At 38.3% G+C, this 25,112-nt stretch overlaps 1 protein-coding gene and 2 gene segments (V, D, J or C); 1 reads left to right on the forward strand and 2 right to left on the reverse strand.

Annotated features, from left to right (window-relative positions):
- Window positions 1-16,449, forward strand: part of LOC115439236 (NACHT, LRR and PYD domains-containing protein 3-like) — a 28,196-nt gene extending 11,747 nt beyond the window's left edge. For 5 of the 7 annotated variants that reach the window (XM_030163043.1, XM_030163050.1, XM_030163048.1 and 2 more), the window contains 11 exons: window positions 651-719; window positions 1,555-1,653; window positions 4,162-4,216; window positions 4,311-4,539; window positions 7,915-9,712; window positions 9,800-9,973; window positions 11,737-11,910; window positions 12,055-12,228; window positions 13,133-13,306; window positions 14,044-14,090; window positions 15,207-16,449. In XM_030163043.1, coding sequence (XP_030018903.1) covers window positions 651-719; window positions 1,555-1,653; window positions 4,162-4,216; window positions 4,311-4,539; window positions 7,915-9,712; window positions 9,800-9,973; window positions 11,737-11,910; window positions 12,055-12,228; window positions 13,133-13,306; window positions 14,044-14,090; window positions 15,207-15,766 — 3,553 coding nt within the window. In that variant the 3' untranslated portion in view covers window positions 15,767-16,449. The remainder of the gene's footprint in view (window positions 1-650; window positions 720-1,554; window positions 1,654-4,161; window positions 4,217-4,310; window positions 4,540-7,914; window positions 9,713-9,799; window positions 9,974-11,736; window positions 11,911-12,054; window positions 12,229-13,132; window positions 13,307-14,043; window positions 14,091-15,206) is intronic. The other 2 variants (XM_030163046.1, XM_030163049.1) reach the window with 1 other exon arrangement.
- A 4,003-nt stretch (window positions 16,450-20,452) lies between these two features.
- On the reverse strand, window positions 20,453-20,944 carry LOC115439247 (Ig kappa chain V region 3381-like). The segment is given in 2 exon segments: window positions 20,453-20,785; window positions 20,893-20,944. Coding segments are annotated over 2 exon segments (381 nt in total).
- Window positions 20,945-23,231: 2,287 nt separating this feature from the next.
- On the reverse strand, window positions 23,232-23,889 carry LOC115439251 (Ig kappa chain V region 3381-like). The segment is given in 2 exon segments: window positions 23,232-23,536; window positions 23,733-23,889. Coding segments are annotated over 2 exon segments (357 nt in total).
- Window positions 23,890-25,112: the final 1,223 nt, after the last annotated feature.

The raw sequence follows: 25,112 nt of genomic DNA on the forward strand, positions 1-25,112 counted from the left end.
AATAGTACGCAAAGACTGAATAGAATCACATTAGAAACACTAGAGCTACACAAATGCACACAACTGTTGTGGTTGTTGTTTCAGCTGGTTCTGGAATTGTCAGTTTCATACTGTTTTATTATTTTGTTTCATCTGTTCAAATAATCATTGAAATTAATCAAAGTACATAATTGATAGATTAGTCAGTCACAAAAATAACCGGTAGCTGTAGCTCTGCATAAGACTAAAAGTAAAGACTAGAATAAAACTGTTAAAATGAATGCACATCAGAACCCAGTTACAAATCCTTCTGATATTTGCATTTGTACATATTGTTTATTGATTTGCATTTTACATGTAAATGACATGTTATTGCATTGACTCTAGTGGTTAATGTTAGTGGTGTATAGTGGTTTGGGTTACTGGTGTATAATGGTTTGGGTTAGTGGTGTATAGTGGTTAATGTTAGTGGTGTATAGTGGTTAGTGTTAGTGGTGTATAGTGGTTTGGGTTACTGGTGTATAATGGTTTAGGTTAGTGGTGTATAGGGTTTGGGTTACTGGTGTATAATGATTTGTGTTAGTGGTGTATAGAGGTTTTTGGGTTAGTGGTGTATAAGGTTTGGGTTAGTGGTGTATAGTTTATAGATTGTGTTGTTGGTATGAATGCAGGAGGTCTCAGAGCTGGGAGTCTCTGAAGAGTTACTGGTCCATGGAGCCTCCGTTCCATTTCAAACACAGGTAGGACAACACTCACAAAAGGTAGGAATCTCTAGTGTATAGTGGTTAGGGTTAGTGGTGTATAGGGGTTTGGGCTAGTGGTGTGGGTTAGTTTGGGTCAGGGTTAATGTGGGTTAGAGTTAGTGTGGGTTGGGGTTAGTGTACTTTAGGGTTAGTGTGGGTTAGGGTTATTTTTTAACTAATACTAATATGACCTACATTTCTGTATATATTTCTAGATTTTATTGACACCCAAATGACAATGCAACAGAAATCAGTTTATTTTACTTTGGGATTAGTCTTGGTGTGTAGGTCTGTGCAGACAAGAAGACACAAGGTAGAAAAAAAAACAGAGAAGAATCAAGTAACACATGCAGAAGGAGGGAGTGTAAAGCAGTAAGATTAGTGTTTAAAACCAAATATCAGAGGGAAGAAAAAAATTACAATTCATGAGCGTATTTGATAGAATATGCATCTTAAATAAACCTGAAGCCACTTTACAGTAAAAAGAAATCTATTTATGCCTGAATTTGATTTCTGTTCTTTTTTTTTGTTTGTTTGTATTTTTAGTTCAATAAGCAGTTTTCAAAATGCTTTATCTAAAAATTCTGACAACCCAAAACAAATCCCCTTAACAAAGGTTTTTGTTGAAGGTGAAGTGGGGTTTGTCACCACAGATTATACATCTAACCTTTAATCAGAATTTCATCTAAATGTCCCTCTGAGTTGATTCGACATTATGCGTCTCGTGTCACATTGAAATAGTTATTATTAGAAGCTTTAGTCTCATGAATTAAAAATTGCAGTTGTGAGTAATTACTTAAATTTTAATCCTGTTTTTTTCTATTTCTATCAGAATTGTGCAGAGACCCCCGAGCTGTGAGTCCCTGAAGAGTGACTGGTCCATGGAAGCTGGTCCTGTGTCCTTCACATGTGGACAGACCTCCAATCAAAGGTTCGAGTTTAACACAAAAAACAAATGGTTTGTTTTACGAGTCTGAGTCCACATGTCCAACATTTCCAGTCCTGAATATCCCCCATATCATCTTGTAGTATAATTTTTTAGATGGATGATGTGCTGAAGTTTAATGCTTTTGGGGCGGCCGTGGCTCAGGTGGTAGAGCGGGTCATCCAATAACCGAAGGGTTGGCGGTTCAAATCCCGTTCTGTTCTAGTCAGTCCGTTGTGTCCTTGGGCAAGACACTTCACCCTCCTTGCCTCCAGTGCCACCCACACTGGTGTATGAGGTGGAGGGGGCGGAGCCTGGAGCTATGTATGGGCGAAGGTGGGGTTGGACATGTCGCCTTTCATCACAGGGCTGAAATATAGAGACGAACAACCGATCACTGTCACATTCACACCTGTGGGCGATTTAGATGAACCAATAAACCTATTAGTGCATGTGTTTGGATGGTGGGAGGAGCCAGAGAACCCAGAGAAAACCCACGCAAACACGGGGAGAACATGCAAACTCCACACAGAAAGGTCTTGGTGTTGGAAGAGAACTCAGGACAGGGTTATCTGACCCTGACTCTGACTCTAACTCTAACCCTGGTGTTGGAATGGAACTCAGGACCTTCTAGTGCACAGGTGTCAAACATGCGTCCCGGGGGCCAAATCCGGCACACCAAAGGGTCCAGTCCGGCCCTTGGGAGGAATTTGTGAAATGCTAAAATTCCACTAAGATATTAACAATCCTTTTAGTTCAGGTTCCACATTCGAACCAATTCAATCTCAAAAGGGTCAGATCAGTCAAATACTCCCCAATAATCTATAAATAATCATAACTCCAAATGTTTCTCTTTGTAAATGTAAATATTTTCATGTATTTACACCAAAATAAAGTATAATTTCACAAAAAATGTGAATAACCTGAAATGTCTTAAGAGAAATAAGTGCAATTTTAACAATATTCCACCTGCTACTAAATGTTCTGTGTATTTTAGACCTACTGTGATATGTAAATTATATATAATGTACATGTGTAAATGATCAACTGAAGCATGATATTGTTAAAATTGCACTTATTTTTTCAGTTTGTTCATGTGATTCACAATGTTTGAAAGGATAGTTTGTAGATGTAAACATTTTCATAATGTAATTTTACTTTTTCACTCTAAAACATAGAGGAAAGTTTGGAGTTGACATTATTTATATATTATTTGTTTTTATTTTACTGGTTCGGCCCACTGCAGATCAAATTTAGCTGAATGTGGCCCCTGAACTGAAATGAGTTTGACACCCCTGTTTTAGTGAGTAAGCATGAGAGAGAGAAAGAAAGAAAGAGAGCAGTTGATGTAAACTCTGATTCAGAAACTCTTTCCGCTTTCTTCAGTATCTTTCACATTTTTCAGTAAGATTCAAAAGAAAAAAAGGGTTATTTCATGACATGACCATCACCTGAGCCAGGTAAACATGACCTTGGAAACCACCCAGAAACGGTAGAACTAGCCCACAACAGGACGAGCTGATGGTGTCATGTGATCCGATGGCCAAAGGGCTTTAGTCCAGTGGTGTAACTTTGTAAATGGTCTGAAATGGTCATTGGCCTGGACAACAGTGGCTCAGAGGTGAATAAAATGCTAGTGCTGTTTAACTTACAGACACTCATTCTCAGTAAACACACAGTAAACAGTAAAACTCCTTTGCTTTGAATGCTGACTTCTCCAGATGATTTCTGAACACAAATAAGAAGTTTTTGGGCAGCAGATCAAAGTCAGGTCTTGGACTTTGGCCCCTGATTTGGGTCTTCGGTTCCACATCAATCTAAGGGTCCATTTTTGGACAATACGGTGAGATAGCAATACACCCATCATCAGTTTGTGTTAGAGGTAACTGTGAGGTCACCCACTGGTTTTTCAACATGAGGGTTAGGGGTCATTATGAAGCTTTTACAGTTCAATTAGTCATGGGAGCGCTAATGCTAATCATTATCATAACACTTAAACACCCACAATTATTTTTATCACAACTTCCAAATTATTTTGTGTCTTTCCCAAGTGATTTATCAGCATTTATTGTAATATCACCCTCTGTATTTTGCATTTTTCAATGTAAATTATGTATTTTCCTCTATAACACATATATAACACACTAAACAGTTAGACGTTCTGATCTTCTGCACCTTTGCTTCAAGGCATTTTGTCTAACTGGGCCTGTTTACATTTGAGTTGACTAGTCCTGGTCTATGGGAACCAGGGCTTCATGGAGCTGACACCATCAGCTCTATTACACTTCAAAGCACAGTCTCTGCCTCATTGTGGAGCTGCGGTCCTTACCACTCATCAGTGCAATGCTTGGAGACATTTTAGATGTGAAAAATGACCTTTGTGTGACCTTTCAGTTGTGGTGTTAAATGCCAATGAGGAACGATCTCTCAAATGACTAGAATGTGTAGCGTTGACTGTAGTGAATGAATGTACACTTTCGGACACAGCTTATACTTGTGTGTGTTTTTATTTAGTGACCAGCAGAGGTCAGAGGTCATATGTCCAACCTACCAGGGCTCAGTATTGGCGGTGGGTATTACATAAGCACATTTTCTGCAACAAGGCTCTGGACCTGTGGACTTCTTGCTCTATACATTTGTGTGTTTATTCTTTTCTGCTGCAGCTGCTTGAGAAGAAGATGGTTGCATTCGTGAAGAAGGAACTGAAGGTTTTTACCAGGCTCCTCAGTCCAGATTACCAAGACTTTTCATCAGAGTCCAGAGATGATGGTGCTGAGGTGGACAGTGAGGAGGCGGAGCAGTGTAGGAGCAGCAAGGAGGCTTTGGCCAAGTTTGCAATCCACTTTCTCAGGATGATGAAGCGTAATGACCTGGCTGAATGTCTGCAACTCAGTAAGATGCTTTTGCATATGGACATATATTTGTATGTTATAGTTACAATCCAGTTTTTCTGTGCATTTTATTTCATGGCTTTGTTTTTCTAAAACTAATATATTGATATCCATCCTGACTTTTGAAAGAGTGGGCGTTCACTAGAAAATGAACACATAAAACACCAGGTGAAAATAAGCTGCTGAAATATCATTTGACTTGACTTGCTGAGCTCACTGATGAAGCGTATACTCTTCTGTGAAGTAGTCTATGTCAAGGTTATTATCATTAATGAAAACTAACAAAATAACGAAAACTAGAATTGTAAAAACATTTTTAACTGAAATAAATAAAAAGTGTAACTAAAAGAAAAAAACGATAACTCACTGAAACTGTATTGTATGCTTACAAAACTAACTAAAACGTATAAAAATTATGGATAAAATTCCCTTAGTTTTCATCTTTGTCAGTGTCAGATTGATACGAAATCAATTTATTTCCCTCAAGCAATTTTAGCCAGTGACAACATATGGTATTTCACGGTCCGTCACTTCTCGTTACTTGTGGTTTCCAGTCGTCTTCTGGTCCCCACTCTACCTGGAAACATGGAGACTAAAGTTGGGAGAAAGCAGCAGAGTCCTGTCTGGGATTTATTTGAATACGACGGAGAAAAAGAGAAAAGATATTAAAAAAAAAATAAAACTAAGCATTTAGAAAGTAATGAAAACTAATAAAAACTATCAAACCTGCTCTAAAAACTAATTAAAACTAACTGAATTAGAGAAAAAAAAGTCAAAACTAAATAAAACTAAACTACAGAGAAAAATCCACAACTATTATAACCTTGGTCTGTCAGTGTACTGTCATTGATTCTCATATTAAAGGCCACTCCGAGGCCACAGATAGATACTAACAGTTTGATCAACTTCAGTGGCCACTGCATTGTTGCAGTGGAAGTTCTCTGGAAAAATTATGGGGTTGTCTGACAAGCAACTGTTCAACCATTGCAGTGTAAAGGAACATTTTGTAGATATCAAGCAGCAACCTGCAGAGCTGCAAAATTAAACCAATGCATAAGTTCCAATACTTGCAGTTCCCTGACTGTCCACTTGAGGCTGGCTCCAAATGTCAGTCACTCCCCATAGACCTCCATGTTACAATGACCAGCTTAAAGAAATCAACAGGTTTACAATCTGGTACAAATAACAGTTTTGGTCATTGATCACTTTGCCTGATTTCAGTCAGAGGATCATTGATCACTTAACATTTCAATCCAAGTGATGAGTGAGTGTGTTATTAAATGTTGAGTTGTGTTCTGTTGTACTCTCTAAATGTTGAATTGGAAATAGTTGCATTCATTACATACTCCCAGTCAAATATACTCAGTGCCAATGAAAACGCAACACTTGAAGATTCTTATATTTTTTCAAATCGATGAGGATTTTTATTCCATAAGCTCTTTGGAATTAATCATAGGCCATTTCTATACAGTAAAAATAAAAAATCACATCCAAATTTGTTGACAAAAAATAAGGATAAAGAAAGAAACTCAAGGACCCCCAAAACCAAAAGTCACAAAGCGGTCCCAGAGGTGCTGCAGCTTAATGTAGCGATCCTGCTGTGGCGTGGTCACACGTGCTCGTCCAGGGCCAGGTCTGTCTGCAGTTGAGCCAGTTTCTTCATGCCTCTGTTGCATCCTGACTATGGTGGACACATTGCATCCAAAACGGCGCGCCACCTGCCGAGCAGAGATTCCGGCCTCCAGGAGCCCCATGGCATGGCATCTGTGGTCACGTGTCAGTCTAGGCATCGCTGAGTTATTGCAAATGATTTTGGTGCTTTTCAGCTTGCCTTTATATACAGAACATGACCACTCCTTAACTGACCACAATTCCTTAAGTTGTGCAGTTCATTGCTGAGCAATGACAAAAACAAGTGTTATGAATGCAGACAAGTTCATTCAAGCGTGACAATAGCTCAACCCGTCTCAGGTTGTTAAGAAATTGTCTGGGATTATCTTCTACAGGTGAAACTGAAACATACTGATGCAGCTCAGGAACAATAAAACACATTCAAGTGTTGCGTTTTCATTGGCACTGAGTATATATAGTGAGTATGTTCTGGACAGGTTGGATTAATTACAGTTTTGATGATAATATAATTTGATGTGATTATGGTTATTTCATCCATGATGGTTCTATAAACTGTAGACTGTACTAACAGTGAGTTCATGCTCAGACTAGTAGATGAATGTATGTGTTGATGGCCACGGTAGAAATGTTTAATTGTGGAACCAAATTTATTATATTTGAGACATTTAACTTGATATAGTTGTACAAAAATAGTGCAATTCATGTCTGGTGTTGCCATCTAGTGGTTGAACAGGAAAACTAAATTAAACAATGCAATGTAACACTGTAAAGTTAGCTATCGGACTGATTTACCATCATTTGACCCATTGAGCAGGTCATCTTAGCCATCATCGCAACAGTTGCCCCCCTGTGAAATTTGTCAAGAGTTGCCACTGGTACTGAGGAAATGTCATGAATGGACTGTGCATAGGTGGTGTCCTTTCATGTTCCACCACACTGGAATTCACTAAGCTCCTGACATTCAACCCATTCTTGCACTAATGTTTGTAGAATCAGTCTGCATGCACTGGTTTTATTCACCTGTGACCATGGAAGTGATTAGAACACCTTTATTCATTATTTGGAGAGGTGACGCAATGCCTTTGGCAATATAGTATATGCACCTTGACAAAGTTTCAGCCATTGTCCATTTCATCTCTAATATGTTGACCTTTTCTTTTTTTTTTTTTTTTTTTGTTAATTCTCTTTTTTTTGAAAGAAGTCAGATTTTTTTCACACATTGAAAAAACAGACAAACTATACACATCCAGAGAGTAGGTGTAAAAAAAACAAAACAACAACATTTACAGCAGCTCACCATGGTCCTGGCATATGAGGTCTCAAAGTAAAGAATCAATGCATAAATAAAGATAAATAAAAACACAAAAACATATTTCCTTCAGAGGATTTTGGGTTCATATTCATGCATTATTCATCTCAGCAAAATCAGATCTCAAAGGCTTCACATATCTCACCCATCCCTCCCAGTGTTCCACAAAAAAATCCATCTTCAGATTTACAGTAAAGGTTATTCTTTCCATCCTATAAATTCCCATGGTTATGCCTATCCAATTATTTATTGTCGGTTCTTCTTGTGACATCCATCGTTTAGTTATTTCCTTTTTTCCTGCAGCTAGTAATATGCTGAATAAGTATCTGTTTATGTTTCTGACCTCTGGAGAAATGTATCCCAAATACATGGTTTTGAAATCAAAAGGTTATGTTGACCTTTTCTAAGTGGTCTTCTTTGTTGTTTACTCTACAGGGACCTCTGCTGTACGTTGCCAGTATAAGCTCAAATCTAACCTGAAGGAGAAATACCAGTGTGTGTTTGAGGGGATTACTAAAGCAGGAACCCCAGCGCTTTTAAACCAAATCTACACAGAACTCTACATCACAGAGGGAGAAGCTGGTGGAGTTAATGATGAACATGAGGTCAGACAGATTGAAATACCATCAAGAAAACCAGCAAGATTGGAGACAACAATCAGCTGTAAAGACATATTTCAACCCCTGCCTGCCAGAGATCGACAGGTTAGAACACTGATGACGAAGGGAGTTGCAGGGATCGGAAAAACTGTCCTAACACAGAAGGTCACTCTGAATTGGGCTGAAAACAAAACCCACCACAGAATACAATTCATATTTCCATTCACATTCAGAGAGCTGAATGTACTGAAAGAAAAACGCTTCAGCCTGGTGGAATTTGTTCATCACTTCTTTCATGAAATCAAAGAAGCAGGAAGCTGTAGCTTTGAAGACTCCAACGTCGTGTTCATCTTTGATGGCCTGGACGAGTGTCGACTTCCTCTGGACTTCGACAACAATCCGACTCTGACTGATGTCACAGAGTCCGTCTCAGTGGATGTGCTGCTCACAAACATCATCACCGGGAAACTACTTCCAAATGCTCGCCTCTGGATAACCACACGGCCTGCAGCAGCCAATCAGATCCCTGCTAAATATGTTGACATGGTGACAGAGGTCAGAGGGTTCAATGACCCTCAGAAGGAGGAGTATTTCAGGAAGAGATTCAGTGATGAGAAGCAGGTCAGAAAAATCATCGCCCATATTAAGAAATCCCGAAGCGTCCACATCATGTGTCACATCCCAGTCTTCTGCTGGATCACTGCCACAGTTCTGGAGGAAGTGATTAAAACCAAAGAGGGTGCAAGGCTACCCAAGAACCTAACAGAGATGTACATCCACTTCCTGGTGGTTCAGGCCAAGCTAAAAAATGTCAAGTATGACAAACGATCTGAGACAGATCCACACTGGAGTCCAGAGAGCCGGAAAATGATTGAGTCTCTGGGAAAACTGGCCTTTGAGCAACTGCAGAAAGGAAACCTGATCTTCTATGAGTCAGACCTGACAGAATGTGGCATCGATATCAGATCAGCCTCAGTGTACTCAGGAGTGTTCACAGAGTTCTTTAGAGAGGAGAAAGGACTGTACCAGGAGAAGATGTTCTGCTTCATCCATTTGAGTGTTCAGGAGTTTCTGGCTGCTCTTCATGTCCATCTGACATTCTTCAACACTGGGGTCAATCTGTTGGAAACACAGTTGACCACTCAGAGGCCTAAGCCTGTCACAGACAAAGCTAAAGCGAAACTCTTCTACCAGGCTGCTGTGGTGAAGGCTCTAGAGAGCCCAAATGGACACCTGGACCTGTTCCTCCGCTTCCTCTTGGGCTTGTCAGTGCAGAACAACCAGACACTCCTTCACGGGCTCATGAAACAAATTCAGAGAAGCTCACAAATCAGTCAGGAAGCAGTCCTGTTTATTAAGGAAAAGATTTCCCAGAGTTTTTCTACAGAGATGACCATCAATTTGTTTCACTGTTTGTTTGAGCTGAATGACCAGTCTCTGGTGGATGAGACTCAACGTTTCTTGAGTTCAGGAAATCTCAGACAGGACAGACTCTCTCCTGCTCAGTGGTCAGCATTGGTCTTCATTCTACTTTCTGAAAAAGAAGTGGATGTGTTTGATCTGAAGAAATTCTCTCCCTCAGAAGAAGGTCTTCTCAGGCTGCTGCCAGTGGTCAAAGTTTCCCGTAAATCTCTGTATGTTCACACTCAAGCTTAACCTTATGTACGCCATATGATTGAAAGAAAAAGAAATGATCAACTGAATGATTTTCTTCTTTCTAGGCTGAGTGGCTGCATTCTGTCTAAAACAGGCTGCACAGCTTTGGCTTCACTTCTCAGGAGCCAGTCCTGTTTGCTAAGAGAATTGGATCTGAGTTATACTGAGATGCAAGATTCAGGACTAACGGTGCTGTCTGATAACATGACCAGCGAACACTGTAAACTCGAAGTTCTGAGGTAAGATTTCTAGTATCTAATCATTTGTTCAGTCAAACAGTCTCTTTAGTCAGGATTAACATATTGGTATTATATATTTTTTGACTGTTTTCATATTGGAATTGTCAAACTTAAGCCGCATTTCCACTACATGGAACCGGCTCGACTCGGGTACCAGATACTATTCCTGGAGACCGTTTCAATTACAGGATACTACCGACTTTACAGTACCTGGACGTCATAGCGATGTGGCACATTACTTCTGTGTCGTCTGCTCAGAGTTGCTGATAAACTCGCTCATTGCATGTTATCTCGTCAAGCTCATGCTGAATTTTTACATCGGCCACCAAAGACTGAATCTCCTGAATGAATGGTGTAGTTTTGCAAGCTGTTATCATGTGAATTAACCTACCACTATATTTACTGTAAACTTCTGAATCTTTTTTTTTGTAAACGGCGGGTCACAGAGAAAACCCTCTGACCAATCAGTGGTCTGCAGTGTTTACACGCCACATTTTAGTATCTGTTCCCCAGTCTTGGAACCTTGCGGAGGTGATACCAAAAAACTAGTACTGGGTACCAGATTCCAGGTCCTTTTTCGTAATGGAAACGCAAAAAGGCCGAGTTGAGCCAAGTCGAGCCGAGTCAGTACCACGTAGTGGAAACGTGGCATTAGTGTGTAAAACTGTTATTGTATTTTTCTTTCCTAGAAACATGCCAAAGCTGGTCAGTACAGACAGAAATATCTCCAGATCTGTACCTTTCTATTAGATATTCACTGATGTTTTTAGGGGGTTACAAATGAAAGCACTTTTATGCTTTTTAGAGTCCAAGTGCCATTACCCAATGTAAAACACTTAAACTATACCTTGGCCTTATGTCTTCGTATCATCGCCAGTAGACTTCCTCCTTATAATTTAATATCACGCGCTTACTTCCTCCAAAAATTTTTTTTCTTACCTTACTGATGAATGGCGTGCAACCCAACAAGACTTTAAAGGCAGATTACTGAGTAAATGAGTTTCTGTGTTTGGTGTGATGAAATTTAATGTCCCTGACTACATCTGTATTTCATTTAGTAAAGTTCCAGCATTTTAGAGGGATTCTGGATGTTCTAATTACAGAAATAGAATATAATGTATACAATATAACGTGTTGTTTTACACCATGAACATTATCTGATTATGTTTTCCTTCATGTGCAATCCCATGAAAATGATAGTAGCGCCTGCACCTCACAGCAAGAAGGTTCTGGGTTTTGATTCCGTCAGACCGGATCCTTTCTGTGTTGAGTTTGCCTGGTCTCTTCATCGTTCTATTCTCCTGACCAGATATGGAGTCCGTCTAAAAGTGCCTTCAATGGCAGCTCAATGCTTCTAATGTATGTGCTAATGCTAATGCTAGGTACTGTGCGTTTGTATTATGTCAGGCCACAGTTATCAACCCTTTAACTAAAAATACCAGAAAGGATAACACACCGACTCTGACTAGGGTCATTTATGATTTTTCTGGCCTCCATAGGGAACAGAAACAGTGAAATTCAGTTGGCTGCAACTAAATGTTTTTAAGACTAATATCGGCAGCATTCTACCCTGATAATGCAAATCTTTCATTTTTTTCCCTGATGGTGACCTCAGATCCATTGTGTTGTCAGCCTAATTTGTTGCCATTTTGGTTGCTGTTTTATTGTTGCTTCTTCTCAACTATGTAGGAAAATGGCTGCATATTCTTAATCCTGACTATGAAGTCTGATCCCCTATTGTTGTCCCTGTTATTGATTTTCAGGTTAAATGGCTGTAAGCTGACGTCCAGAAGCTGTTGTGCTCTATCGTCGGTTCTCTCCTCTCAGTTTTCCAAGCTCAAAGAACTGGATCTGAGTAATAACAGCCTGAAGCGTGAAGGAGTAGTGTCGCTCTCAACTGGCCTTCAGAGCCCACACTGCAAAATGGAAATTCTCAAGTTAGAAAAACACATTTTCCCTTTAATTAACATGGATCCCTTTAAACTGAAATTGCAGCATTACTGACTGTGAAATTACTGTTTTGTTCATGCACACGACTTTAAAGGAGTTCTTTTGACTGAACTCTTAAATTTGTTCTTCAGGTGTAGTGGCTGTAACTTGTTCAGTGACAGCTGTGACGCCCTGGCTTCAGTTCTTAGATGTCAGTCCTCTAGTCTTCGAGAGCTGGATTTGAGCAACAACGACCTGCAGGATTCAGGAGTACATCTTCTTGCGACTGGACTCCAGAGTTCACATTGTGTACTGGAAACTCTCAGGTTAGATCATGTTATGATGTTTCTGTGAAACTATATATAGCATGTACGTTTCATGCTGATCCTCCACTTTGTTTCCCTTCCTCTAGTTATATATACCCTTTTTCGGTCAAACTACAGCCAGATTTTCTACAGCAAAGATGTCAAACATATGACCCATGGGCCAAAAGTGGCCCGCCAAAGGGTCCAATCCGACCTGTGGTGTGATTTAGTGAAATGCAAAAATTACACTGAACATATTAACAATCACAAGGCCACATATACGGCTAAATCCCATCTCAAGTGGACGAGACCAGGAATAAATATGTTTACGACCATCTTCACAAAAAATGTAAGGGCTGGGTCTCTGTTCCGGCCCTGACTCCGCCCAGTCTCACATTAACCAACCACAGACACACTCACATTCACACACATCACTAGGCTGGCTGCCCCTGCTGGACTCTCAGGTCAACTAGCCCCAGAGTAACATGGTTTGCATGCAACCGGGGGAGCCCACTGGGGTGTGGTGCCTGGGGGGTAGGGCTGATCTCCCTGGTGCATGTGTGAGTCCACCACCTCTGGCCAGGCCATACCCCTCATACACAGGCCCTGTGCCTATGGACGAGCCTGGTGCTGCTGTTTGGTTGGCCCTTTGTGTGTGTGTGTGTGTGGGGGGGGGCTTCCTCTGCCCTTGGGCCCTAGCCTGTGCCCTCCAGGCCATCCCTGGTTTCCATGCACACACACACACACACACAAACACACACACACACACATTTTTTTAATGTTCAGTGTCGACTGTTCTGCTTGTTTATCAATGAGACCGATTATTTACACACTGCTTCTACAGATACGACATTTAGTGACTTATTGAGTGAGTTTGATTGTAAACCTCTGGTCTTGTCTACTGTCTGCTGTTGAATGTATGTAGTCTGTCAGGCTGTTTGCTCACAGAGAATAGCTGCACTTCGTTGGTATCTGCACTAATCTCCAATCCACATCATCTGAGGGAGCTAGACCTGAGCTACAATCATCCAGGAGCCTCCGGAATGAACGCACTCTGTGACAAACAGAAAGATCCAAACTACAAACTGGATATTGTCAGGTACAGAGGAGGATTCCCAGTAACATACCCCAACCCTAACAGTGAAATACGCATGGGTTTTCAGTCATGTTGTAGTAAAGTTCCGTCTTCTAAATAACTGTGTATATGTCTGTAGGTGTGTAAAAATATCAGTTGTGCAGACATTAAAACATCTGTCCACCTTTAAGAAGACTGCCATAACCCACTTTGTCACTATTGTTAGTAGATCTTCTTGATGATTTGACAATAAGTGATAAATACCTTCTAAAAATCTTTGATGCTGCAGCAAAAAAAAAAACAATCACTCATCTCAACTTGATCCACCGGTGCTGGAGGACTGGTTGAAAATTGTTGATAAAATTCACAAAATGGAGAGATTAACATTAACATTTGCAAGATGAACTTTACATAATAAGATGGGGCAAATGGATTAGTTTAATTGAATATAATTAATGTGTGGTTTGTCTCATAATCCTGTGAAATGCTTTAAAAACTGTTGCTCTAAAAATGTAATTAATTAGGTAACATGATTGCCATTCCATAACTATAACCTAAATTATTATTACTATTAGATTGTGACTATTATCTGTTGCTGTTGTTTGTTATGTTCTGTATGACAAAATGATAAATAACTAATAAAAACTAAGTGTAAAAAAAAAAAAGACTGTCATGTAGGACTGAACTGAGGACAGTATGACTTCGTCTTATCATCCAAGAGAAGATACGTTTTTGACTTTTTGTTCTTTTACTCTCTACAGGACGGATTATGCTGGAGTACACCGACTGAAACCAGGGGTGAAGAAGTGTGAGTGAATTTTGACTGGATTTATCAAATAGAACTCACAAAACTTTTCCATCTGCACTAAGTTCAAAGACTTTAGACACTGTGGTTTATCGTGTCTGTCTTATTCACCTCAAAGCCAAATGTTTGTACAATTAGGGTGTTAAAAGTGCGTTGTGATGTACTGGTGTTACTAGGTACATTTTTGTTGCACATTTTTAAGCATTACATCAGAAAATGTTTACAGATGGGCTGAGTCTGGAAATTTGCTGATTTTTGAAAAAGAGTTAATGCCCAGAATGGAAAGCCTTTTTTCAATAATTTCAGTCATAGCAGCCATTAAATGATGTGACTGACCCCCGTCATCTTCCAGAATATTCTCACAAAACAAACACAGCTTTTGACTCTAGTATCTACAACAGAAATACACTGAGGTTAGTTCAGGGGCCACATTCTGCCCAATGTGATCTCAAATTGAATAAAAATAGAATAATAACCAATAAATAATGTCAACTTCAAAGGTTTCTCTGTGTTTTAGGGTGAAATACGGAAGTAAATCTGTCTCATCAGATTTTGAATTATAAAAGCCACTGAATTTCTAGCAGAGAATTTTTTTTGCACTGAAATTAAGTATCTGAATTTTTTCGGCATCACATGACCAACCTAATGAAACTTGATTGGCTGGCTGTCGGTTCAACTTGAGATAGAACCATTGCTTATCCTTGGTGTCCCGGATGTGCAATCTGAATTTCTTGCTTCTGAATTTTTTGCTTCTGAATTTTTTTTAGTCTAAATTAATGAACATAGTAAAATTGAGAGAGAAAAAATTCAGATACTTAATTTCAGTGCAAAAAAAAATTCAGATCTGAACCCGAGTGGTGTTTTCTTATTCTTGTCTTTCCTATTTGTTGTTATCTATCTCTCCTTTATGTGAAGCACTTTGTAACATGTTGTTTTAAAAAGTGCTATATAAATAAAGATTTACTTACTTACTTGCTTACTTTCCCATAGACGCCTGTCAGCTCAGACTGGACTCAGACACAAAGTTAGGGTTTGGGTTAGTTAAATGGTTAGGGTTAGGGTTGGGGTTAGTTCCATGGTGTATTGGTGTTAAATGGTGCATTCTGGTCTTTCCCGTAGATGCCTGTCAGCTCAGTCTGGACTCTGCCACCGCTCACCCAAGGCTGTGTCTGTTTGACAACAACACTGTGACCGATGAGGACGAGGACCAGCCTTACGCCAAAAAGGAAGACCGCTTCCAGTTCTGGTACCAGGTGCTTTGTAGTGATGCTCTGAGAGGTCGCTGTTACTGGGAGGTGGCATGGATGGGGCTGGTGTCGGTGGGAGTGGCCTACAGCGGAACCCGCAGGACGGGACGTGGTGAAGAGTCCATGTTGGGAGGAAACACCTGCTCCTGGACTCTGGACTGCTCTGCTGACCATTACTGTCCCTGGCATCAGAACAAAGGCACCTCTATCCAGAAGCCCATCCCAGACGGCACCAACGGCAGAGTGGGACTGTATCTGGACTGGAGCGCCGGCACCATTTCCTTCTATGCCGTGTCCTCGGACAGACTGGAGCACATCCACACCTTCTACTGCAGCTTCACTGAACCTGTGTACCCGGCCTTGAGGATCCGCTCTGAGTTCACCTATGGCTGCTGTAACTCAGTGTCTCTGTGTCCAATGGACCAAGACTAGACACACTTTGACACTGACGATGAATGGAAAACACATTCCATATGTTGACTGTGAAGCATTCTGCAGGAAACACCTTTCACATTGAGACAAAGTTCCACTGAAGTGGAATGAAGGTCAGTGTGGAGGGTTCATGTTTCATTTTCCTACTGATCACCAGGGTTAGGGTTAGGGTTAACAGACCAGTGGGCTTCAATATTTACAGCATCTTGTGATCGTTTTTGCACATAATATATTTCGAAGTGTCCATTTTAATTAACCTGCTGTAGAGGTTTTTAATGTTTTCCAAATGCCCATGAATCATCTGGATTTGTAAATGATAATTCAGTCATAAAGTGAACTGTCTTAACTTCCTAAGACCCAGAAAATGTCAGTAAAGTACCAGCTTTTTTTTGTTTTTTATAAAATAAGTGCCTATATTGGAAACATCATGATGCAACAGTTTTTTCAGATGCAGTTTTTAAAAATTTTATGGAATGTCCTTGTGGTGGACAGTTTTCTTTTCTCTTTTTTGGTATAAAGTTGTGAAACTCTTGTCCACAAATGTGGACAGAAAGCCCATAGTTGGGTCTGAGGAGGTTAAATCATGCATTGTGTTCAAAAGGGGCAATGGAGCAAAAATATGCAAATAAAAAAAGACATTCCAATGTCACAGTTTGCTCCTAAATAAACAAATAAAGAAAACAAAGAGCAAATGTGTGGATTGTACGTCTTCTTGGAAAAAAAAAGTTGTGTAATTCCTGCATTATGGTCATATTTTCAGTGTAATTTTTGCTTTTCTGAAATTCATCCCGTGGGCTAGATTGGACCATTTGTCGGGCCATTTTCAAGCTGGTTCAATGACCATGGTGTTACTGTGCTTGACTGACCAGAAAACTTGCCTGTCCATAGAGAATCTATGGAGTATTGTCAAGAGGAAAATGAGAGACACCAGATCCACCAATGCAGGTGAGCTGAAAGACACTATCAAACCAACCTGGGCTTCCATTCCACGGGAGAAGGTCCACAGGCTGAGCACCTCCATGACACCACACACTGATGCAGGAATTCATGTCAAAGTAGAACCAGCCAAGGACTGAGGTCATACAGATGAACAGACTTTTCAGGAGACTGACATTTCTGTGTAAAATATCCATTTTTTTTATTGATTTTATGCAATATTCTAATTTTCTGAGACACTGAATTTGGGGTTTTCATTATCTGTAAGCCATAAACATCCAAATTTCAAGAAACAAAGGCTTCAAATATTTCACTCTATTTCTAATGAGTCATATAATATATGAGTTTACCTTTCTGAAATGAGTGACAAAAAATATTCAACTTTTTCATGATGTTCTAATTTTTTGAGATGTACCTGTATATATATATATATTTATATATACTGTATATATATTAAGAGGGTAAGATGAAGTAGGCTATGAATAACATGTAATGTCAGCTCTTGTGGACTTCATAGTGAAGGGTTCTCAGCCATTCACCGTGGTGAGTGAAACTGGATTTTATAATCCAGTGTTTGTTTATTTTTTTGACACTTAGTTTTTATTCATTATTTATAATTTTGACAGACAGAACATAACAGAACATAAACAACCATCGGCAACAGATAAAATCATAATCTAATAACAAAGAAATCCAGGTTACATCAATGAAATGACAATCAAGTTATACAATTAAATTCTTAGAGCAGCGGTCTACACAGCATTCCACAGGACAGTCAGACAAACCACACATCAATTGTCTTCAAAGAAACCAATCCATTAGTTCCACCTTCTCATGTAAAGTTCAGCCTGCAGCCTCAGCATGAATGTTAATCTCTCCATTTTGTGAATTTCGTCTACTATTTTCATCCAGTCCTCCAGCACTGGTGGCTCAAGTTGAAGCCATTTTCCAGTGATTGTTTTTTTTGCCACATCATCAAAAATTTTTAAGAGGTATTTGTCATTTATTGTCAAATTGTCAGGAAGGTCTTCTAACAAAAGTGGAAGAGTGGGTTGTTGTGATTTAAAACCCACACTGTAAAAAAAATCTGTAATTTAACAGAATTTTCACTGTTTATTTTACAGATTTTTCCTGTATTTTTAAGACACAGGAAAATATCAATGACATAACAAAAATAGACTGTGATTTTACATGTCAAATGTAAAATAACATGAAAAAACCGTAACTGTGAATAACCATAAAATTTCCTTTTTTTTTAAAGAAAATTTGTCTTTTTTCACAGAAAAATACAGTTAAAATACATTTGCAAATGTATCGTTATTTCACAAATATTTCTTTTCTATTAATGAGATTAAACTGTTAATTTAAAGTTTAATACTGTAAAAATAAATAAATAAATAAAATGAGATAAAATTACTGACAATAAACCGTAAAAGAAGTATTTGTTCTGTAAGTTTAACAGACTTGTTAGTTAATTGACAAATATCTTGTGTAATTACAGGAGGTTTCACAACAAAAATACTGAATAAATGTATTTTTGTGAATGTATAATATGTATAAGCACTGATAAACTGTCCAAATACAGTTTTTTATCAGTGGATTGTACAACTTAGTCTCATTGAAATTTTATTTATTTATAGGTAATTTTATTGTTTTAATACATGTAAATATTCTTTATTAAACATTAAAAAGTCAAAAAAAAAAAAAAATGCAAAATCTCATGTAAAGTTAAGGCAAAAAAAACTATATTTTAATTATGGAAAATTACCGTATTTTTTATGAGATGGTTATTTTCCGTTATTTAACAGTATTTTTTCGGCACCCCAGCTGACGGAATATTACCGTTTTTTATGAGGGTTTTTTTTTTAACAGTGCAAAATCTGTTTTTTTTTTTTTTTTTTTTAATATTATCTGTTGAGTTTCCTTTGCCTTTAAACAGGCCATAATCCAGTGTTTTTTATATCCATTGTTAGTACTTGTGTTTAGAGTAGTAGTCTCTCTCTCTTTCTTTCTCTCTCTCTTCTTGTGAAAGGGTGGGGAAGTTGTCTCCAAACAGAGAAACTGTTTAAGTCCATCAACTGTGGAAAAAAAATTATTCTTGAATAAAAACACCTGAGTTACATAAGCACACATTTCCAGCTAACCAACCACAATCCCAAAGAAAATATCCAGTTTACCAAAGGAAAAACAAGGTAACCAATCATACCTACTGCTTCATTTCATTATTACTGAACATCCTCTCTGTGTCCAGTATTTAATTTAGAATCAATGATGAACCAAAACCATTTCAAAATGTATTTTTTATTATTTCATAGATAAAAGGACTCCAAATTTTTTAAATATGGGATAGAAATGACAAATACAAGCTACGTCATTTGAGTTATACCAGCATACTTTAAGAAGTCTTATGACCTCCGCCAAGGAGGTTATGTTTTTGCCGGGGTTTGTTTTTGCCGGGGTGCCCCCACGGGGGCACTGATCGGCCTTGGCGGAGGTCTGCGCCCCCCCCCCGTGGGCCCCCCCACCCCCGATCACCACCAAAATTTAATCATTTCTTCCTTATCCCATTTCCAACAAACCCTGAAAATTTCATCAAAATCTGTCCATAACTTTTTGAGTTATGTTGCACACTAAAAGACAGACAAACAGACAGACAGACAAACAAACCCTGGCAAAAACATAACTTCCTTGGCGGGGGGGGGGGGGGGGGGGCACGCGTGGGGGGGGGGGGGGGGGGGGGTACTGATCAGCCTTGGTGGAGGTCTGCGCTCTCCGAGTGTTTCTAGTTATACATGAGACGCATCACATTTGCAGGGCTTCATTTGGTTGCGATAACCTCTGTTGCCAGTAGATGTCACCAGAGTGAACTGAATGAAGCTTTGAGTAGTGAACCAATTTATGTCACAATATTCTTCTATAAGACACTGTTTTAACTGAACAGCTGTTTTACAAATACAACATCCTGTTCACTGAGCCTGGGCTGAAGTAAAAAGAACAACATGATTACAGTCCTGGACAAAAGCCTTGTCGCATAAATACACAATACTGAAAATATCGAATAACTCGACTGCTGATTATGTAATAAAAATCAGCAATGACTTAAAATAATTGCAAAGAACTACAGATTCTTACATGTCAGAAAACTGAAATTTAAAAAAATATTTTAAATATTTACAGCTTATTAAAGATTCACAGTTCAAGTGGAACAAATCATCTGACAACATGCCCACGATCGGCCCAGAGGCCAAAGTGATAATCATGAAGAGCTTGAAGTCCAGGTCTCCTGATGAAGTAACATTTTGACTGATTAAAATTTGTGTCAAAACTTTTGTCCTTCTAGAAATTGATTTGTTCATCATTATCAAGCAATAAACGTTTATGAAATCTATGGAATTTCATTTTGGTTAAATATAAATAAAGTGCAGATGCTTAACACCATTATGAGTTATTAATGGTTCCAATTAGTCAATTAGTAGTCAAGTTATTATCTGTTATAAATATGATGGGCACATGTGACAAGACATTGGTCCAAGACTGTAACCTTCAAGTGACCAAGTGGATTCATTTATGAACAGTCGTATAATTCTGTGTTATTGGACAGTAAATGTCAAAGTGTCAAAAGTGTGCAGATGTTTCAACAGTATTTTATCATGTGAACTATTGTGTGTATTAGTGCTTGTTCATACACTGTGTTCATTGAACTGGATCAGATCAGTTCCTCTGCAGCTGAAGGAGGTTTTTGTACGACGGTTTTTCACTGTGTGAACACATTCTGACTGTTGATATAGTGATAACTCTGACAGTAATAAACTGCTGCATCTTCAGCCTGAACATCACTGATGGTCAGAGTGAAATGAGAGTTTGATCCACTGCCTGAAAAACGACTGGAAATCCCTGATTGTCGACTGATGGCCCAGTAAATGAGAAGTTTAGGACTTTCTCCATCTCTCTGTTGGTACCAGGCTAAACAGTGGTAGCTCCCAACATAAACATCCTGACTGGTGGTACATGTGATGGTGGCGGAGGCTCCCAGATCAGAGCTCACTGCTCCAGGCTGAGTCACTGTGACCTGGCCTCTGGACTCTGAGGATACAGAGACACAAACATAAAGCAGCGTCATGGTTTTGTCTTCTTCATCTCAGAGGGACGGATGTTCATAGAGGAGAGGAGTTGGATTGTCTGGACTTTACCTGTGAAGCAGCAGCAGAGGAGAGTCCAGATGAGGACGGAGACCAAAGTCATGCTTTTGATGAGGAGGATTTCTGTGTGTTGTGTTGTGATGAAGGACAGCTGTCAGTCATCCACAGTTCCAGTGTCAGGACTATAAACTCTCCCAGAGCACTGGAGCATGGTGCTGCTGATGCAAAGTCACTGTATGGAAATCAGGACTCACTCCAACAGGGACCTGGATTAACTCTAATCATCAGTCACCTCAATGGATCAATCACTTAATTTGAGTATTGATTGGGAGTATGTGGGAGTTAATTTTAAATCATAATTAGTTCAACAGGTTCAGAAAGATTCATTTGACAATTAATGTTGTTTGTTTTTTTTAAACTAAATATTCCATTGAAGGAAATTCTTTAGTTGTAATTCCACATGGTGGGTAAATATGTTTCAGATGTTTGTAGTTTGTTAATATTTCAGGTATTTGAAGGTTCAGTGTCTCCTCACAGACTGATGTTCATTCTTTATCAGATACAATCAACATTTAACCTCAACATTTAGTCTGTACATGTTACTCATTTTAATGACTGAACTTGTGAAATTTCATCTTTTTCAGAGTATTTTTATTCAGTGAACAAATGTTCTCTATAAGTAACACAACCTGTTCCACAAACTGAGTATGAGGAGTGAAAATCCTCTGATGTTAATACTGATTTCATCTACATGTTGCATTAATGGGTCTGATTTACAAACTTCTACAACTGTTTGATTATGAAACTGTTTTGCAGCGATTAATATTTATATTCGTCAAACATCAGTATTTTATGTTAATGATGTAACGTTGAGTTTGAGTGACTATTTTCATCTTTGTATCTTTGGTCCTGAAACCTGTCTGTTGTCACGGTTCAGCAGTGATGCTTGACCGTTGCCATGGTTACTGAGCTCTGAGGGGAAAACGAAACACTGAGTAGTACAAAGTAATTTAAGGTCTTTAATGTTATTAGTAAATAGACATATGGGAATTCTGCTTCATGAACCTCAAAACTGGATAAACTTTGGTGTTTTAAGATACAAAAGTATAATTATAGTGGCAGTGTGATTTGATAATCCTCCTGTAACATTAAAATCCAATCAATCTGGGACAAACTGCCTTGAAAATTATTACCACAAAGACAGAAAACTTTCAGGCTGAACAATGAACACATATGTAGAAAAGAAGAATTCTATTTGATCCAACCACAGTCTGTATTTACAATATCTATTATATAATGTTAATAATATCTAAATAATAATAATAATAATAATAATAATAATAATAATAATAATAATAATAATAATAATAATGATGATAATAATAATAATAATAATAACAACAACAATAATAATAATAACAATAATAATGATGATAATAATAATAATAATAATAATAATAATAACAACAATAAAATTGCATTTTCAAAGCACTTTTCATTCGGAATAATCTCAAAGTGCAAAAGAGAAAAGACAATCCAATAAAAAGTAAAAGAATAAAAATAAAAATGAAAAATAAAAATACCAAAAATATCTACATCTATCAGAAAAACAAAGAGTTGAACTGTTCATTGTGATGCAGTTTCATAACTTCTTTGTAGAATTTCTGTATCTTCAGTTAAGATGAATTAATTTTCATGACGGGGTTGAAGTGTTAGAGGCACCAAATTCAGTCAGTAAATGATAAACTCCATCTAATGTCTGTAACTTAAGATTTTAATTACAGATTAATTGAAAGTATATTGTTTTTGTGTAAGAAATAATCAAGTATCATCAGCATAAAGTGAATTTTTACAGTTCAAAAACTAAGCTGACATCTGTCAGGAATAATGAAAACATTTAGTTTAGTGTCAGAAAATCGTTTTTACTAAAAAGAAGCAGCATTTTCAAATATGTTTTTGGATCAAATTTACATGTAGGTTCTCATTGTGAGGGTAATGGATGGGATTGTATAAATATATTTGTCCTTGAAGGTCTGAAGTGAACTTTTTAATTTTCTTGCCATTAATGGAGTTCAAATGTAAATATGAGTTTGGTGAAAGACATACTGGTTTATAACAGAATCCTAAAACTGTTCTATTACTGGTAACTTTATTCAAACCACAGGAGAATATGGAATTATAATGTATAAGAGGATGTCGTCTGCAAACAAACTGATTTCATAACAATATGAAGAAAAATGTGTTTGAAATATTGGTGTTAGTGTGAGTTGAATGTGAGCCCAAAACCATAGAAATAGTCTGATCTATCGTTGTACAGACTGTGTTCATTGAACTGTATCAGTCAGTTCAGTTTCTGTTCAGTCTGAAGGAGGTTTTTGTACGACGGTTTTTCACTGTGTGAGTGGGATGTAACCCTGCTGACAGTAATAAACTCCTGCATCTTCAGCCTGAACATCAGTGATGGTCAGAGTGAAATCAGTTCCAGATCCACTTCCACTGAAACGACTGGAAATACCAGACTGACGATTTGTAGACTGATAAATAAGAAGCTTTGGAGATTCTGCTTCTTTTTGAAGGTACCAGTGAAGCCATGCACCAATGCCTGAACTGGATTTACATCTGATGGAAACAGTGTTTCCTGGAACAACAGACTGAGCTTTGGGAGTCTGAGTAAGGATAATATCTCCTGATGAACCTGAAAAACACAAAGACCAAACCAGTTTCAGACACACATCAATTTGTGTAAAGATGCTGAACATGAAACAGAAGAGTGTCATTTGTTGAAGACAGAGGACAGATGGAAGAAGGTGGACGTTTCCAGTGTTTGTCCATCCCAGCAGAACATCATTGTGGTGAACCTGGTGGCATCCTGAAGCACAAGAGAGTCTCACCCTGAACAAGGAGCCCCAGGGTGGCCAGCAGGAACATGAGGGACATCATCATTGTGTTGTTGGTGTGTCAGTGGCTGTGAAAGGCCTGGACACACACTGATCAACACTGGCCTCTTAACGGCTGGAGCACAGAGGACGGACACATATGCAAACACACAGAGTCAGTCAGCTGGAGCTGATCTGCAACACATCATCAGGTTCATGACAGAGCTCACACCAATCATTGCTTCACTTATTCCACACACACACAAGGATCAGTCTGTGGTTTTTCACCATTTGTCTGTCAGTGTTTCTAAATGTTCATCCATTAAACTGGGACAACAACATCCTTCATTTTGGATCATTACCATTGAATTACAGAGCTTCATTGGGACTCCTTCTGTAAATGGGACTCTACAGTTTGAACGTCTGTGTCAGAGGTTTGTACTGAAAAAAAAGTCACATTTGATTTCAAGTACTTTTTCTTGTACTTCAAATAAACATCATAATTTAAGTTGTAAAACACATCCTGTCATTTAACAGCCACATCTAAGAAAAATGAATATATGAGAAAATATATGACAGTAATAATGACTGTCATTTCTTTTCACTGATACTTAAACTTCCCATGGTCCTGTTTTAAATTATTTTTTTTAAACTGGTGCACTGAAGCCTTTTTACAGTTAAATGTCACTAAAACCAAGAACATGTGCATTGATTTTAGACCACACCTCCTGAACCTGTAAATACCACAATCAGTGACGGGGCTGTTGAAATATATGAAGTATTTGAGGACCATAACTGATGACCAAGGTTATAATAGTTTTTGACTTTTCATTAGAGTTTAGTTTTATTTAGTTTTGACTTTTTGTTTCTCTAATTCAGTTAGTTTTAATTCGTTTTTAGAACAGGTTTGATAGTTTTTATTAGTTTTCGTTATTTTCTAAATGCTTAGTTTTTTGGTTTTTTTTAAAAATATCTTTTCTCTTCTTCTCCGTCGTATTCAAATAAATCCCAGACAGGACTCTGCTGCTTTCTCCCAACTTTAGTCTCCATGTTTCCAGGTAGAGTGGGGACCAGAAGACGACTGGAAACCACAAGTGACGAGAAGTGACGGACCATTAAATATCATATTGTGGTGTCAAAAACCAGCATTTTAATCGAAGTGTTCATTTTATATTCAAAAGTATTCATTTTATAATCAAAAGTATTCATTTGCATGCCATAAGTTAAATTTCAGTACAGTGTGACGGTTGTAACAGAGTGGTTGACTCTGTTCCTGTGAGACCCACAAAAAGAACGAAAATGTGCAGTCATTGAAGGAACTAGTAAATGTATGCAAAGTTACAAAATGGGGCGGGCAGAATGAACATGTGAGCTCATGGAAAGTTACGGAAAATG

The sequence above is a fragment of the Sphaeramia orbicularis genome, chromosome 19 (assembly GCF_902148855.1).
Source record: "Sphaeramia orbicularis chromosome 19, fSphaOr1.1, whole genome shotgun sequence".
Classification (NCBI taxonomy): domain Eukaryota; kingdom Metazoa; phylum Chordata; class Actinopteri; order Kurtiformes; family Apogonidae; genus Sphaeramia; species Sphaeramia orbicularis.